Source organism: Plodia interpunctella, chromosome 8, assembly GCF_027563975.2.
Source record: "Plodia interpunctella isolate USDA-ARS_2022_Savannah chromosome 8, ilPloInte3.2, whole genome shotgun sequence".
Classification (NCBI taxonomy): domain Eukaryota; kingdom Metazoa; phylum Arthropoda; class Insecta; order Lepidoptera; family Pyralidae; genus Plodia; species Plodia interpunctella.
This window is the reverse complement of record NC_071301.1, coordinates 789924-808525: the sequence shown is the minus strand read 5'-3', so window position 1 is coordinate 808525 and position 18602 is coordinate 789924. Positions and strand designations below refer to the sequence as shown.

General features: G+C 35.9%; 3 protein-coding genes across 10 annotated transcripts in view; 1 reads left to right on the top strand and 2 right to left on the bottom strand.

Moving 5' to 3' along the window:
• Positions 1-2683: 2683 nt before the first annotated feature.
• LOC128671931 (uncharacterized) lies at positions 2684-5538 on the bottom strand. Its single transcript, XM_053748776.1, has 5 exons — positions 5393-5538; positions 4582-4638; positions 4332-4412; positions 3437-3676; positions 2684-2869 (listed from the first exon to the last, which is right to left on the bottom strand). Exons 1-5 carry the CDS (start codon positions 5429-5431, stop codon positions 2717-2719), a joined length of 570 nt encoding a protein of 189 aa, XP_053604751.1. The 5' UTR covers positions 5432-5538; the 3' UTR covers positions 2684-2716.
• A 1108-nt stretch (positions 5539-6646) lies between these two features.
• Positions 6647-9985, bottom strand: fsd (fates-shifted). The gene is made up of 3 exons (XM_053748775.1): positions 9612-9985; positions 8663-9372; positions 6647-7879 (listed from the first exon to the last, which is right to left on the bottom strand). The coding sequence occupies exons 1-3, from the start codon at positions 9679-9681 to the stop codon at positions 7565-7567; spliced, it is 1095 nt and encodes a 364-aa protein (XP_053604750.1). The 5' UTR covers positions 9682-9985; the 3' UTR covers positions 6647-7564.
• A 1278-nt stretch (positions 9986-11263) lies between these two features.
• Positions 11264-18602, top strand: part of Liprin-alpha — a 129790-nt gene continuing 122451 nt past the window's right edge. For all 8 annotated transcript variants that reach the window (XM_053749060.1, XM_053749056.1, XM_053749062.1 and 5 more), the window contains exon 1: positions 11264-11784. In XM_053749060.1, the coding sequence (XP_053605035.1) occupies positions 11536-11784 (249 nt within the window). In that variant the 5' untranslated portion in view covers positions 11264-11535. The remainder of the gene's footprint in view (positions 11785-18602) is intronic.

The following is an 18602-nucleotide window of genomic DNA, read 5'->3' as shown; positions in this document are numbered from 1 at the left end:
TCACAATAACTCAAATAATTGAGCGTTGTAATGAATACAACATGCCATTATATATAGCATTCACCGACTTGTCCTCGCCAAAGGAGTTTACCTCACACGAAAGTTCATGGGAAGCTTTAAAATTTTTTGGTATCAGTGCCAGTTACATAAACCTCTTTAAGACGATCCACGAATCTCGCAAAGATGCAATCCTAGCGAAGAGGAGATTGGAGCAATGTGATCCAGCATCAGTCGGCCTGTTCATAGTATGGCTAGAGTATCTGTTCTCCAAATTAAATTGGACACGCCGTGGAGTAAAAATTAAAGGAGAATATCTTAATCATCTTAAATTTTTTGGTAGCATTGTGTTGATAAGCAATAAATATGATGACTTGCATTACATGTTAAAAGATCTCAATGTGAAAAGTAAGACTGTTGGCCTAGAAATGGATGAATCTAAAACATACATCATAACAAATAGAGTGAGAATCAAGACCATGTTACAGCACAAATTTGTTAAATATGTTGATGAATATTCCTATTTAGGTCAAAGAATAACATTTGAAAACAAAACCAAACAAGAAATTCAGTTAAGAATAAGATACGCGTGGAGCAGGTTCAGCAAACTAGTGCCTTATTTAAAATCTGACATATCTTTGCTTTCGAAAGTTGAAATTATTGCCACAAAAATTGTCCCAAAGTTACTTGATGGTTGTCAAATATGGGCCCTGACTGAAGGAGTAATTAATGACGTGCGTTTGTTTCAAAAAAGCATGGAAATAGTTATGTCGAAAATGGGAATAAAACTGAAATCGGGGAAGAAGAAGCAATTGATGGAGGTAACGGAAGAAATGTGTAGGATAAAGTGGAGATGGGCAGGGCATATAGCGCGCGTCAGGGACGATCGCTGGAGCGCCCTTGTGCTGCACTGGGTGCCGCGTAGACGCGACAGGCTGAAGCCGCAATCACGCTGGCTCGACAACATTCTGGCTGTCACTGGACCGGACTGGATGAGACTGGCCAACGACCGGAACAAGTGGAGACACGGGGAGAAGGTCTTCATCCAACATTGTACTAAGAATGTCAATCAATAATAATAAAATTGGAAAATTAGATAAATTTTCCAATTTTAATAAATTTAAAAAGAGGATCTTGGAAAAGCATAACTATTAGAAAACATAGTACTGAATAGATGGAGGCAAAAAATCGAGTCGACATGGTGAGAAGATCTTGAATAAACTCATCAAACACAGGAAATAAAAGGGAACAGAGGTAAACCTAAAATCATATCGGCAAACGTCATAACGTACTGTCTGTACGTTACCCAAGTAATCTCAAAGAAAACTCAAACGAACCGTTGCTGATGGGCACATCATTCAAGAACGAACATATTATAACAGGGTTTTTTAAATTTTAATAATAAACTTTACATAACAGTAATAGTCTTTAAGAATGTAGTAGTGATTAAAAAGACACATAGTGTTTTTAGGCATGTAATAAATTATGTAAGAAAAGTGCCAATGGACACATTAACCATGAATTTAATATAACAGGGTGTCTCAATAATATGAGTGTGTAAATTAACCGTAATAATGTAAACATACCATTTCACCGCTTGCTGACAAATTATCAGAAATATTGATGACTAATGTCTATATGTAACATATTGAACAGATAGATAACAGATAATATATTGAACAGATAGCGTTAAAAAATGTGTGTCACAAGTGTTGGATAGGGCTAACCAATCACATCAGATTTATCTAGCAATTCGTTTTATCTGTCAGATAATAATATAATATTTTATCAGAAAGTATGTGAGTGTACACACACATTATATAAGTGCCAATGGACACATTAATATATTACGAATTAACACAAGAACCCATAACACATGTCTCCAACTTACTTTGAGGCTAACTCAATCCGTGTGATTTGTCATAGTATATTTATTTATTTATACAACAATCAGGATATCTAATACTGGTTTTGTATTAGTCGTTTAACGATTCGTTTTCTTGATGCAATCCTATTTATACAATGTGTTCTTTTTAACATTGTAAACAGCTGATGAGCCAATTTGTATGGTAGAACCAAAAAAAATTGTTATATTTGGAAAGCCTACTATAAGTTTTATTGTCCAACTTCGCTCATAATATTTGTGCAGTGAAAAAGGACGTATGCAAAATACCCTGTATTATTTTATACGTCGAATGCAAGCAAATTATTTATTTTTACACTAGTGACGATGTATGATATTTTATATAATTTAATTACTCACTTTTTGAATCTCTATCTACCTACTCTAATATATAAATGTTTAACCTTTAGTCATTATTCCTGAATTAGATATCACGGGTGCTTGAGAACTCGGTTTCTCTTAAACTTATATAGTTTAAATTAACACAAACATAGGCATTCCATTGCCTAATTTTGTTTGTGCAATGAAATAAACATTTGTATGGCCTAAATGGATTTTTATTTTTTATTCATGTAATTAATCTAGCCAATGGCTTGTAACGAGATTTGAGAAGTTGATATATCAGCTGCGTGATGAGTGACAAAATGGCCGACAGTTAGGTTATTGGGAGCGACCGTAAGAGAGCGCAGCGCACAGATGAGGCCACCCGAACTGGCAATCACACACTACGTAAATGCGGTCCTTTTACGCCCCAAGTGCACATGCCAATGGATAAAAAAACTGTTTTCTTTAAAAAGCCGTTTATTACATCCAAGTCTAGCCAGAAGTGGGGGGTGTGGCGTAGCAAGCGTTGCAGGAGCCGATGGGTATGGCCGGGGCGTAGCACTCCTCGGGGCAGGAGGGGCAACTCTCCACCTGCCTCTTGGTGCTCTGACACGCTTCTGATTGCAGCCACTGGGAACCAGAATTCTGGAACATTTGAATCGCTTGTCAGATATTTTTCATATGTTTCATATATGATATCAAATCTAGCAATCTCTAGATTTTTTCTATTTCTGCAAGCAAACAAAAATACAATACATAATACTATGGTAATTATATAATAAATTATTGCAATTTTAGCACGTTAATCACATATCCATACTAATATTATAAATATAAAAGATTTGTATTTGTTTCTAATGAATAAACTGAAAAACTACTAAACCGATTTTGATGAAATTTGGCACAGAGATAGACGAAACGTTCCGCAGTGACATAGGCTACTTTTTATCAAGGTTATACCCGAGCGAAGCCGGGGCGGGCCGCTAGTTAGTATATACTATAAATTAAAAAAAAATATGAGCCAACCCACACTGAATCCATATGTACATTGCGAGATTCAATGGTAATAAAGATTGACCATTCAACCAAATGCTTTCAATTTATGTCTAAAGGCATATAAGGCATAAAGCATAGACATGAATTTTACCCTGTGTAATTTGTTTGGCGTATGAATAATATGAATACCTACCGCTAGTCGTCAAATAATAGTACCTTCAGAAAACTAGCGAAGATGCAATGACTGAGATCATAAGCTGGGCAGTCCAGGTGGACTCCTTGCGGTGGCAAACTGCCGGACAAGCACGAAGTCTTCAGGGCCAGAACTGCGGCGCTGAAGCCAGGGTGGTCTTTGGCGTATTGGTCGAAATACGCCTCCACTTTCTTCTTGTTGATCTTCTGCGTGCCTTCGTCCAGCCAACCGGCGTTATTCAGTGTGCACGTGTACTTGTTACACTGAAAACATGTTAATATTATATTTATACAATTACAACTTACAAAGATGAAAGTTGTGTAGACACACAGAAGTATTTCGACTAATAGCAGATCATATTCGAGATTTCCATACAGCTTCCCACTCCGGTCCATGTCATACAAAACGGCAGATTGGGCCTTATAATATGGGCACAGTGAGGGACAAAAAATATTAGCGTTCTGTCCCGTTTCTTCACGTGTATTTATAATATGCATGTCTCTTTCCTGTATGAGTAAAATGAAAAATATTACAATGTCTATAGTTTTCTATAATAATAATAAATTTCGGCTAATTTGAGTCTAAAGTTTCCCCCTCTCAGTTGAGCGTTTTTCGGTTGTTTCTTTAGCCATTGAGCGTGGGAGGCAAAGCCTGCTTTCCTACTATTTCATCTCCACTTCGCACGGTCACGCATTGAGTCCTAAGTTCACTGAACATAGAAATGGGACTACGAGAAATATTTCTCCCTCGTGGTGCCATTAATAGGACAAAATCTAGGGACCACGAGAAAACAGCGACTCAAGACTTTCATATCACGGCGTGCTCTATTTAAAAACATACCTATCAATTATACTTCAAATATAGCGCTCGTCAGAAGTACATGATGCCTTTATTGCTGTACGTGTCGGTGTTACTTACCGCAGCATCGGCCTCCTCACGAGAACACTGCGATGATAGCTCCTTGGCCACAAGTTGCGGGTTTCCCATACAAGGCAAAGCCTGCAACATTGAAGTATTGTTTTACGCACATTTCTGAAAAATATACAAAAAATCCGTCGTAAAATTATTGCAATTGTCGTAAAATTATTGCAATGCCGCTATCACCGTCACATAAAAGAGAATATTGTAGGGTGACTATATATAAATATTAGACTGGATATCAACATACATTATCAGGAATCCTTGAACAATATATTGGCTTGTGTGTTGTTTGTCCTTGACTCGCCTGTAAGCACAAATTAAAAATAAATTGGTTACAGATTAAGCTACATAAATTATAGAAATTATAGCTGCCTCTTGCTTCTGTGGGATTAAATACTACCTAATTCTGAATTAAAATCCGATAGTTTTTATGAAAAGTAACAAACTAAAATACATAATGTACGACAACAACCATAAGAACTAGCTGTAGGCCACGGCTCCGCCCGCGTTAATTTAAGACGGGCGCAGTTCTTTATTCTGGGATGAATAAAACGCTGTTCTTTGCAAAAAAAAAAATATGAGTTTTAGAGTAGAAAGCGCGAGGTAATGAACAAATAAATAAACAACCCCGTTATGATAGTTAATTCTTATCGCACACATGAATTGCGCATAAACAAATAAAACAGGCGTACAAAGTAAATTCTATGTTTTATGGTACGCAAGCCTTGAAAGGTTAAAAATACAAGTTTTAAAGGTTAAAAATACTAAGTACTTAATATAAAAAAAGGTTATTAAGCTCAGTTGACGACCTCGGTGGTGCAGAGGTAAGGTTCTTGCCACTGAACCGAGAGGTCCCGGGTTCGATCCCCGGTCGGGTCATGATGGAAAATGATCTTTTTCTGATTGGCCCGGGTCTTGGATGTTTATCTATAATATGTATTTGTTATAAAATATAGTATCGTTGAGTTAGTGTCCCATAGCACAAGTCTCGAACTTACTTTGGGGCTGGCTCAATCTGTGTGATTTGTCCTAATATATTTATTTATTTATTTACTTACCCCGACAGCAATCACGAAAATAACAAGTAACGTACACATCTTTACACTTAAACTCACACTGTTTGTTCGTCGAGGTCCAGTAACCGTCTAAACTAGAAAATTATCTCATTACGGCCACACGTAGGTCGCATTATCTCAGAGGTCAAACTCTTATTATGTACAGTTACGTGCATTAATATAAATGTTCTTATTCCAAAGTGACAAAGTCTAAAATTGAATGGCTTTGTACTTATATACATCATAGTACGTGACTGTACACTTAAGTAATCGACTAATATTATAAAGAAAATGTTTACCTATAAGTTCCATTGTAGGTAATCCTCGGAACTACTCGACTTTAAAAAAATATTCGACCACTATTTAGAATATGAATTGATATTGATACATACATAAATGCTCTCAACGGCGCACATTAAGCACTAAGCTTGTACACATCCAGAACCGCAGACAAATATTTGTGATCTCAGGTACAAATATTATGTATATTTCTTTGTACAACTATACATAATATTTGTACCTGAGATCACAAAAATTTGTCTGCGTTTCTGGATGTGTACAAGCTTAGTGCTTAATGTGCGCCGTTGAGAGCATTTATGTATGTATCAATATCAATTCATATTCTAAATAGTGGTCGAATATTTTTGTCCATTCCAACCTACCTATACACAAGTATATAATAATAATGGACAAAAGGTTTTTTATACCGTAATCATTAAAAACGTAATAGGTACGTGCTTATGGAGTAAAACTAGTCTAATAACAGCCGGTTTACCGTTTACCGGTTCGATCTTGTAAAAAACAAGATGGCGCGTGGTAACGTTCTGGGGCCCGATTCTCGTGTAATCGAAGTTCACTCCATTAATTTACTTTTTATTATTATTTACAATTGTTTTTCGATGGTTCTAAGCAAATTCGCAAACGAAAAAGTTCGATCCATTGGTCATTTTTTTAATCCTGATTGCAACTATGTTATTTAGGGTTCTGTACCTCGCAAGGTAAAAACGGAAGCCTTATAGAAACATTCGTCGTCCGTCCGTCTAAAGCTACGAATAAACTAGGCAACATTTGACGCCCAACATCTAACACATTATTATTGACTCGAGTGAAATAGCTCATAGTCGATCTCACTCGTGCAAATTGTAATGAAAAGTAAATAAAAATATGTTGCGTGTCAAATGTTCCCTAGTATATTCGTGGCTTAAAACGTGGCTTTTTCTCAGAAACGCGCGGTAGTCAATTAATAAAACACATTAGTAACAAGAATATAATCAATATATTATCACATGTGGCTTACCTTAAGTTTTACAATCTTAGATAATAATGCTTATAGCAACAACACTGCGATAAATGTACACTTACATTATCACACATACTTTGTACTTTTCTTCAAATGAAAACACACTCAAAGACACATACATGTAATTTTAAAGAGAGCCACGAAAGAAAGACTACAACATAAAATAACCTATAATTATTATAACTCACATTGACACATATTGCCGCGCGACTTCTTTCGCGGCTCTTCTAGAACTACTACTAACTGGAACTTTATACATCGCTCTAACACTACTGCATGTATAATATTGACTGTAAATTCACTAGTTTTCGAACTTTTTTTGTTACAGAGTTTGGTCTGATGTCATAAAAGGATTACTACAGAAATACCTACTTACCTAAAGAAAGAAAACAATAAAAAAAACTGAATCAAAATAAAATAAATTCCAAACTTGCCTACCTTCACTGGCCTTCATATTAAACATAATTTATCTTGTAAGTTAATGAATATAGTGAATATAGTATCTTTGATTTTTCTAGTTTTTAGATTGAACACTAGGGAACATTTGACGCGAAGTTCTTTCCTTTTCATTACAATTTGCATGAGTGAGATCGACTATGTGCTATTTCACTCGAGTCAATGGTAACGCGTGACGAATGATATGTTGCGCGTCAAATGTTGCCCAGTGTATTCATAGCTTCAATCAATCACCCATTCGTCTTCAATCATTCGTAGCTCCATAAATCAAAGAATAGGAATATTATCCAAATACAAAAAAAAAATTGTGGCAAAAAATATGTAAGAAAACTTTGTTGAACAGTTTTGTTTATTAACACAGACTAGAGGTGTCTAAACTACAAAAAATAAAAACAGTTCAAATTGTAAAAATACTTACTTTATAAGTATTCCCCGTCTTTGATATTAAAGAAATCTTTCTTCAAAACTGGCTGTGACTCATCGTCCCTCACATTTGATGGTAGAGTATTATCAAAATGTGGATACCTCGGATGCCACCAGTCATACACAGAAATGTTCGTAACAGTATCCAAAACCACAGTGCACTCCGGGAGGATGTTCTTGGAGACGTGGTGGCCGGAGTTGAAGCCAAGATGGAGTCTGTGATGTTGGAACCCTTGCGAGAGCACCACGCTGACAGATGATAATGTCATACCCATAAGCGGAGGTACATCGTACAAGCTTTGGCATGTCACCTGAAATCAAATGGGTCAATATTGAACAATTTTTGAAAATCAGATTAAAAATATTTTTATTGCATGTACAATATGTACATACAAAAAACATAGTATTAAAAGTGGCAGCCTTATGAAGGGATCACTTCTGAATGTACTACTGTTTATTATGCTGTTAAATAAATAAATAAATAAATATATTAGGACAAATCACACAGATTGAGCTAGCCCTAAAATAAGTTCGAAACTTGTGTTATGGCATACTAACTCAATGATACTATATTTTATAACAAATACATATAAAGATAAACATCCAAGACCCGGATCAATCAGAAAAAGATCATTTTCCATCATGACCCTACCAGGGTTCGAACCCAGGACCTGTCGGTTCAGTGGCAAGATTTTACCACTGTGGTTTTAGACTATTCACAATCATATTAATAGAGGGAACTAGTTTAGGTCTACCTATATATATATATTAAGACTAACAAAAAGAGCAGTGGGTCATCCAGCAGTGGGTCACAGAGGGTTGCAGATGGTTTTAATCTATTTTTTGTTGAGGCTTCATTTGCTTGCTCATGGGGAAATTCCATTTTATTTGGTATTATATCTGCCTTTACATTATCACCCCTCTCCAGAATGTATAATACATCTGGCCTCCCAAGACAATGTTACGTAATATTGATCTCACCATAAGTAAGTTTAGTTTGTTAACAAACTGAACTTCACACAAAAGATCATCTGAACTTAAGTTCAGATGATGAAAATTAAAGAAAATTCATAAAAAAAATAGTATAATTTTACCTGTAATACTTGGCAGTCCTCCTCTGTGTTAGCATCAACATTCCCAAGTTCTTCCAGAAAATCAACATTCCACCTTCCTCGAGTTTTACTAGCAAATATTTTCTTGAATTTGAAATACACTGTCCAGTGAGTGGCACTCTCGCAGAACCACAAATTTACACATTTTCGTCTGACCAAATCATGTGGCTTACTGTCCTGAGCTGCCTGATGCAAAACATTTTTATAAAATAAACTATATGTATGGTACAATGCCCGTATCACTCTCTGGCGCAATCCATAAACTGTGTAACTATTCTCAATTTGTAACTTTTTAGGCAACCTGGGATGATTATCACAATATTTTTTATACAACCCTCTCCAAAATGACTCAGTTTTTGTGATGGCATAAGTTGAACTGTTAATCCCTGCAAAATTACCAATGTCTTCAGGCTTTATATATCGCGACAAGTGATACCATACTATTTCTGGGTAAACTATCCCTGGTCGATCATCAATACTTGCTTCAGACTTGGAAGAGTTACGCTTCTTTGTGTAAATAAAGCTCTTAGTGCCATCAGGGTTAAGTTGCTCGATAATGTCAATATTGGTGTTGTCAGCTTGCAACTTGTCCCATGATGGTTCAGACAAAATGGCATCCGCATCACTCAATGTAAACTTTTTCAGTTTATTCACAGCTTTTGGGGCATCTGCACTGTCATTTATTGTTACATCTGAAAAATTGTAATGATGAACTGTATCGAAATGTTATAATTTTAAAAAATATAGATATCCTATTACAGTATTTATAAAAGTAAGAAAAAAAATCTTATAACAATATTATTGTGACTGACTTGGTATGTTGCTTCATATATATTGCTGAAGTTACAGGCATCAAAGCACCTATATAGGTTTTTTTTTTCAGCAAAATAATTAGCTAAATAAGTAATGTAATAAATATCTAATATTTTACCTTTTGCAATGAAATTTCGTTCGCGTTTGCGTTCGCTCTTTTTTTCCTTCTTACTCTTTTTCATCGGCATGGTTAGTAATTTTTTAAACAACAAAAAATATCGCAGTTGTCTGGACTTGCATGCAACAGAAGTTGTACTTACACAAGTGCAAGCAAAGGAAGAAATGTAGGTAAAAGTTTTAATAGACTTTGCTTATATTATAGTGTAAATGTAGTACATATGTATTGTAATATATTGTCAGTAATACTAATGCATCAGAAGAATTTAGCGATAGATACTTAAGTTTAAATTAATGCCAGCCAGAATCTAGTTAGAAATCAGAAAAGCAAACAAAATTAAAAAAAGGTGGAGGGAGGAACTATCTGAATCTGGATCGGAATGATGACGTTGACAATAACATTACTCTTGACAATGACATTACTATGAGAATTGTTTTAAGTCTATGAAGCATGGAATTAGTAGCTTCGACATAGTATGTACCTACCTACTCAAATGAAGCTAATAGATAGATAAAGCATGGTACCCTAAAATAGAAACAGTAATTATTGTTCCATCAGACAGAAAGTTATAAATAGGCACTCTCTTTTGTAATAAGTAGGTAGGTACCGTAAAAAATTATATGTTGTATCACAAGTATACCAATACCTTCAATGGTCATCTGCTATATTTATTATAGAAACTGTGTGGTATAATCACAGATATAAAAACATTACATTGGTATAAATTGTAATTTTTTTTCGCTAAGAAATAAAAGATATTAATAAAAATGTGAAGTGGTGAAGCTAGTATGCGAGCAGTAATCACGTAAAAACATACGAACTTTATTTTATTACACTAATTTTGCAGACGAAGGAAGAAACATGACCAAGTTGTCTACTTCATCATTTGCAACCCTCCGTGACCCACTGCGGACATAGGCCTCCTTCTGTCTACATTTCTGGCCTGGGTTATCCTTATCCAGTTGCTGCCAGCAATCTTACTGAAGATGCCTGATTGCTGTGCAGTCTTCTTCTTCATAGTCGTATTCCACATGGCTGAGGGTCGTGTTGTTACGTGGAATGAATCACAGACAACAACTTTCTTGGCATTATTAATGGAGTGGTTTGCCATTGCCTTCTCCATTTCACACACACGTTAATAAGAATCAACCAGTGTGCAGGTTTCCTCACGATGTTTTCCTTCACCGGAAATAAGTGGTGGACGATAAAAACTACATACTATACATGAGTCAGATTGGTATACAAACTCATGTGGCACGAGTAGGATTCGAACCTGGGACCTTTCGATCCACAGGCGGGCGTCTTAACTATTTCACCACCACCGCTGTGTAGTGCAACATCCCAATGTCGAGATTCAAAATCACTTTTATTTTATGCTGCACGTATTTTATTAATTTACCGCCTTTCTAATGGTGATGTCCAGGCATTACCCTATGGAAACCATGGATTTAATAAGTACGTACTAATACTAATTCCATGATGGAAACAGAAAGCTCATCAGATGAAGTTGCACAAGTCGCATACTACAACATTTTCGATCGTTGATGTAAAATAGGCAACATATGTGATTCTATGGACTATTAACTGTGTGTTGCTACCTATTAAAATTGTCTACATATTTTTAATCTTTGACATAATTGACGTTCCATTTCAAGATGGCAGACATGCCGCTTGAGCAGTGATAGTATGGAATCGTAGGAGTTGAAGTTTTAGGTGTGTCTTTCTAATAATCGAACTAGAATGCCTCCCGATTTTATAATTAAAGTGTTGTTCGAATATTCTGACAATGTGAAACACCGTGCTCGTGTTTTGTACGCTAGATTTAGGTAACGTTTGTGCCGGAACATATGTATTAAAACGGTGGTCGAAAATTGTGTTCAGTGTGTCGTGTACGATAAATATTCTGTTTTGATGGTAAATTAAAATGTGGAATATGATGTGCGACGTGATGCCCACGATATCGGAGGACAGTATCAGTCAGAGGAGTTCGCAGTTATCTGGCGAAGATGCGAACTTCGAGCAGCTTATGGTCTCGATGTTGGATGAGAGAGACAAATTGGTGGAGAGTCTACGAGAGACACAGGAGCGTCTCGGAGATTCGGAACTACGACTTAAGGAAGTGGAGAAGGAACGGGATTCCTTGCACAGGCAGATCGCTGCTAACTTGCCTCAGGTCAGTGACATAAGATTAAATTAGACTAGTACTATCGACCTAAAATCACATATCAGCGTCCTTGACTAATGCTTCGTAATGCAACCATGTGATAACATGAAGTGATAAACATGCTCATTCAAAAGTTCTCCAGTTGTAAAATGTGATTAAAATTATACCATCAGTCCGTCAGAGCTATACATTATTGCCAAATTTTTATCAAAGTAACACTTAAAGTTAAAATTTAAAGAATTAATTTTATGTTAAAATTTAATGAGTTTTTTTGTTGAATCTTGTTAATTCTAATCATATATTAATAAATGCCCTGTGGGCTATGAATTTAATTTAGCTAAGAAGAGACACCCCCCAATTGTTTTTGTAGACATTTTTAGTTTATGAGCAAAAAATATGTTCATAGCCGAAGATATTGCTTTTTGCTCTAGAGAATAAGAAGAGCTAATTTTAATCTTACATCCAAAACAAACCTTCAAACTTTACGAGTACAGTTTTGAACTAGTTTAAAATAAAAAATCATGTGCATATTAAATATCTGATGATTATTCAATAATTTACAGATGTTACATCAATTTTATTTAGTTAGCCTAAGAGTTCTAAAAAAACTAAGAGCTCTTTTATTTTTTTTTTACACTGGTTACTGCCGCTCTATCTTGGCAAAAATTTTTTATCATAACAAAAGATACAATCGCATTTGCCTAGTATTAATTTAAGATAAGGTTCTCATGCGAATTAAAAAATATATTCCCCATGTGAATACTCTTTATGATCTTTATAATTTAGTCAATTATTACATACATCCAAATTTTTAGACTTATGTGTATACTATTAGTTAGGATTAGGAAGAATTATTATTATATATCTGAGTCATATTGATATTGATAGTAACTATCTGGCTTTATCAACATTGGTCTGAAGTTATCCTTGAGATGAAGGAAATTATCATTGTTGACCAAAAACTTATCATTACTGCTTTTAATTATTTAACTGTTTGTTTTTCAAAAATGTGTACAAATTTTCTAACCATTGCCACAAGTGCGTATGGCAATATTTTTGTGGTTTGTGAGCTGATCTTGTCTCATATATTTGTTAGTAGATTTTTTTTATAGAGATGATTTCATTATCACCATAATTTTTTATTGATATTAGATCAATAATAAAAAAATAAAAGAAAGTAAGTTTGTAACCTCTTCACACTCTATCTACTAAACCAACCATCTTGAAATTTTGCATATATTATATGTGTAATTTGAAGTATCGAGAAGGAAGTGTAAACTGCATGCTTTTCAAAATCCATGGTAAAGATTTGCTTGCCAAAAAATATCTAACATTTTCCTTGCTTCTATTCTTATCACATTTGAAATCGAAACAAAAGGACTGAAATAATTAGGATAAGAATTCACGGTTAACGATTTATATTGCAATAGCTAATCTGTTCCATTGGCTGAGCATTGTCTTCATGACTGCCTTGACCCAGTCGTCGATATTCTTTGTTAGTTACATGTATCTAACTGCTTCTCAACTACTTAGCTTATTCTACCTAATATGTGTCATTTGGCTGAGTTGCACAAATTAATCTTTGACTCCATATAATATGTTAATTCTTTATTACTGACCAGGACTTTCGACATCGAAGGGGATTTAATTTTCAGAATAATATAAACTATTCAGAAAATTGTTTAAATTTATCTTTACAGTTTTTTTTTATATAAAAATAAACTGTTTGGGGTAGTTGTACTGTTGTATACATATGTATGATGTACAAGCACCTGTTACAAACAAGTAACTACAAAAACTCTTTATCATAAGCGTGAGTTCAAGTGCGCCTGTGAATCGGGACGTGCGAACTTGTGACGTAAACACGCTCGCTCATAGTAATGATAATCCTATCTACTTTGTAATGCCATTGTTAATGAACAGTGTATTTAATCGGTGATTTTTTACAAGACCTAAGGGGGCAAAAGACTTCCCGTGTGGATCGTCTGGAGCGGTTGGTGTGTACATGAATGGATTGTTTTGCCCGTCTTACTAATGGTTATAAGGCATGTTGATAGTACATAAAGCGGTTTCAACCGACCTAATTTAGGTGGAATTATTTTACATGCCATACTCCTGGCGGAACATAAGTAAATCATATGCCGGCTCCACACTATCGCTGTACTCGAACAGATAACGCCAATGTATGAAAAACTTGCAATGTATGGCGAATCCGCCAAGTTCTGCGAACTGGTCCGCGATAGTGTGGAGCCGGTATTACAATTACCTATTTATAAGCATAACATCTATTTGTATGTATCAAGTGGATAAACATTTAATTCATCATTAAGACAGATAAGAATTCATTGAAGGGTAATGAGGTAATGTCTCGATTTAAATTAACGAATTTAACGCATCAACTCAAAGTATCAAAACTTCAAAGTAAGCCGCCACGAAACGAAAGCTATGACGTCATCAAGCGATAATCGCATGCAGTTGATGCAGTAATGACACAATGCACTCCGATTGCCAGATAATGAGTGTAGTGTCACGGCCGTTGTGTATTCGCCTAAACGGAGTTGCCAGATTCTGATGATTATTCTCTATTTGAGGATTAGTTGATGTAGACTTTGTGAGAAAAAGTAGCCTTAAAAAGCGTAAGTATACCGTATTCAACGAAAATGCATTATTTTATCGTTAGAGAGACAAACATTGATACAATACAGCGACTCAAGAACAAGAGATGGGAATTTTTGGGAGTCGGGTAGAGATATAGGTATTTATACAGAATCAAAATAATTTTTTTTTATTCAGAAATTAGGCCTTCACAGGACTTCATATTCTAAATTAAATGATATTTACCAAACTACTAGCATTTCGGAACGACCACTGCTGAGAAGAAATGCCGAAAGAAACTCATTCAAACAGTGTTGGTCCCTATTATGCCAGAAGGGCTTACCATTTTTATAATTTTTTATCAGTAATATAACAATAAATAACTACACAAATTATATGGGCTTCGAAGGACCAACGGGGAGCAGATCAAATCGGACTGTAAAAGTCGCGTATTCGCATGTTTATAAATAACGGTGTAAAGTTCAAGCGTCGAGTTGGTTCCACGCTCGGAAATAGAGGCGACGAGGATTAATTTTCTTTTTAATCGGCTGTGACACCCGAAATCCGGGCTCCGCATAAAAAAGAAGCCGTTTCGAAGATTCGGTTCTGACCAGCCTCCTGGCTGACATCAACTCTGTGAACTGTCTTCTAGGAGCCACACGTCTCAGTGACAGTCAGTCCTATTGACAGTCATTCATTCTCATAATTCTATGACCTCTTTAAATCCATTACCTAACCCGCGAGGCGAACAGCGTGGCCGTAACAGAAGCCGGGTGAACGCATGAAAGGGAGCGGGCGTCGCGCACTGATTGTCAGCCAGTCTACTGTCAGCTACCTGTTGGTTTGATCAAAAATATTGTCCACCTACTAAGCCGCGACCTGAACACCGTTGGGATTTGTAGTGCATGGCAATCATTCTTTAAATACGAAAATTGTTTTTAATTTTTTTTTTTCAATTATTAAATAAATAAATATTCCGTTCTCTTACTTGGTATGTGTGTATAAGTCTTACACGTGTTACACGTAGAAAGCCCATCGTTCTGTCTTGTAGGTCTACAATGGGTTTGGGTGGGCTACAATGGGCTGACTGGATGGGCTTTCTTCATGCGTCTAAGTAATTAAGCATACATATTGACTAGGTAATTTGAGTGACAGCAACTACAGGTGCTAAGCAATCTATGTTTCAGATTTTAGTTACCTACCTTGCTTTTTATTATATTACGAACTAGCAGACCGTCCCGGCTTCGCTCGGGTAAAATCATAATAAATTATACACCTAAACCTACCTCAGGAACCACACTATCTATCTGTGAACACCGCATGAAAATCCGTGCAGTAGTTATTGCGTTTATCGCGAACAGACAGACAGACGCGGCAGAGGACTTTGTTTTATAATATGTAAGGAAGGATAAGGATAAATACGTTTATATTCAAGCAAACACAAGGACAAAATTATGTCTACATTCAACTAAACACACGCCTGATACACGGCATGCAAATGTTAACATTTTAATCTTCAATGAAATTCAAAATACATAAATATAGTAATCGACAAAGTTACGAGCTATCACGAGTGCCAGTACTGGACAAAGGCCCCATTTTTTGGTGCTACGTCCTTTCGTAACTCAGCAGAAAAAAATAATACCAGATCAAAAATTGAGTCTACATCTCAAAATATTTCACTTACATACTAAATTATGTTGCGTGTTACATACGGAATGATAGTAATCCAATTAAAGAACATATTTCTTAGAACAATCCCTAATGAACAGCAGTATCCGTGCAGGACACACGGGAAGGACATCCTCCGTTCGGGACATGTGGAAATGGAGATCCATTGTCGCTTCCCGCCAACCGCTAGTAATTGGGACGAAAATAACCGACGTGCGGTGTGGATGCCGGGACCACAGATGGAAACACATGGGAAACCAATCTGTTTTGGCTTAGACTTTTATTAAAAGGTATGGACTTAAACCCTGTCATTAAGTCCACCTTTAAAATAAACTCTGAATAAATGAAACAACCCTGACATGTTTTTCCAGTCAACCAAGTGTATGCAGTTGGAATTGAACTGTCTTCTTTTATTTTTTGGATTTCGGTTAGCTTTGGTGTACGAATAGAGTACGGTAATTTTATCACCAACTGGCGGCCGGTCCCGATTTCGCTCGGGTGAAAACGTAATAATTAATACACCGAGACCTGCCTCAGAAATCATACCTATTGTTGAAAACCGTACAAAAATCCGTCCGGTAGTGAGTTTATCGCGTTCGAACAGACAGACACGTCTATCTGTCGACAGTGTCTTCTTTTTCATAAGGATATACTGCACGAGTTGAAGCCCCGGGGCGCAGTCAGTCCTACACATCCCACAATCAATGTAAAATTGAAATGTTTGATTCCCAATCACATAAATTCTACAGTGCGGATTTCGATGGCATTTGGTATACGAGTAGAATATAACTTCTAATAGCACATAAGGTACTTTTTATCCCGAAATACCCACGGAAGCGAAAATCTGGGGCGCAGTTAGTATCATTAAATTCCTCGCTGTTTTAGCAAATCAATCTATGTCTTTTTACTGTCGACACTGGGTAAAATCCTATTTAACCGGTGTTCTTACAGTTTCAAACAATGCCTTACAACAGTACAGTCAACAGCACATCAATCTACCTAAATCCGTTGCAGTTTCGACGGTATTACCGCCGCATAGTGGTCTCTATAACTTGATAAGCCGGCTGTATGATACGGAGTCATAACTCAAATTATTTTCGTTACATTCATCGGGTAATTTGGTCGGGAGTGACTGGGGTTTTTACCCGGTGATTTATGAATGGTTGCCGCAATTAGTTGAGATTGCCCGCGAATTTGCGTGAATCAATAGAAATGTTTGACAGTGTTCAAGTTATGCCCTGCTAACGATTTTTAATTAGTTATTTTAACGGTGCTTTCCAATGGTTAAATTACATTATTTTAAAGTAACGGTTGAGACTGAGTATGGGTCAAAATTTATCTAACTCTTAACTATCACTGGGTACCGGAAATATTATCATTTTTTCAAACAAAAACTATGAATATTGTTTTATAAGGAAATATTGACTTACGTGCCGTGCCGTTGATTACCTCAGATTCCGTGCTCTAAGTGGCATAAGTAATTAATAATTTAAAAAATACAAGCGCAATACGTAGATTGCATGCGGTCGTTATAATTGCACAAACAGCAAGACATCCGGAACTTGTCTCATTAGAGATCTCATATATTAAAGCTACAGTTTTCAGCAAACCAATCTTGATAAGGACAGCTCAAAGCGCAGAGCGCCGCGTTCTGATTAGTTCTGCTTCTGAGAATAAACACAGGCTCAGATGATACATATTTATTTTTTTTACCCTTGTTTATAGACTGTATTAGTATGTGTGTCACTAACAGCTATGTTCCGCACGCACTACTGCTGTTAGCAGTAATAACAATTTTAAACTTTTGATATTTTACGCCACTGTATACATCCAACAATCTAAGACAAGTAAACAAAAAAAAGCTTTGATTGTTTCGCTTGTCTTTATCGCTGACATACCTCTACCGAAGGCCCGAGTTCAATTTTAGTCAAAATAGGCTAACTAATTACGTAGGACATTTTTATAGACGTAGGAATTATTATTATAGATTTTTTTTTTCATCCATATATGGTTTATGCCCGGGCAAAAGTGCATATGGCTAATTTACGCCCGGGAGCAAACCCATTTCTGTTTTAAACCATACAATAACTAAATATGTCGTTCCATTTAGTAGTTGTAATAATTTACTAAGATTATCACTTCATGATTTAAAAATAAAATAAGTTTTTAAAGATAGCGTCAGTCATTAGAGTAATCTGGAGCTCAAATAAAGCGTAGTAATAAAATTCCCTTTGAGCGAGCGCTGTTGGCCCGGGACGACCCTCTGCTCATCAAGACATTCTTAAGGCATCAATTTTTCAGAGGCACTCAATTTTCACGGAATACGTAACGAAGATTTCTATCGAATATGAAAATGCTAAATATTGGGGCAATGTTTAAATTTTTGTTTATTTTTTTTTTTAAAAACAAAAATTTTGAAAAAACTTCATCACAATAAATGCAATAATGAAGGTCAAAGCTGTCAAACAAACGTACCTTTTTCGCTAAAATATTACTCAATCGTGACGTCACGTTACGACGAGTATCATTTAGTATGGAGCGTTTGGACGAGCCCAAAAATG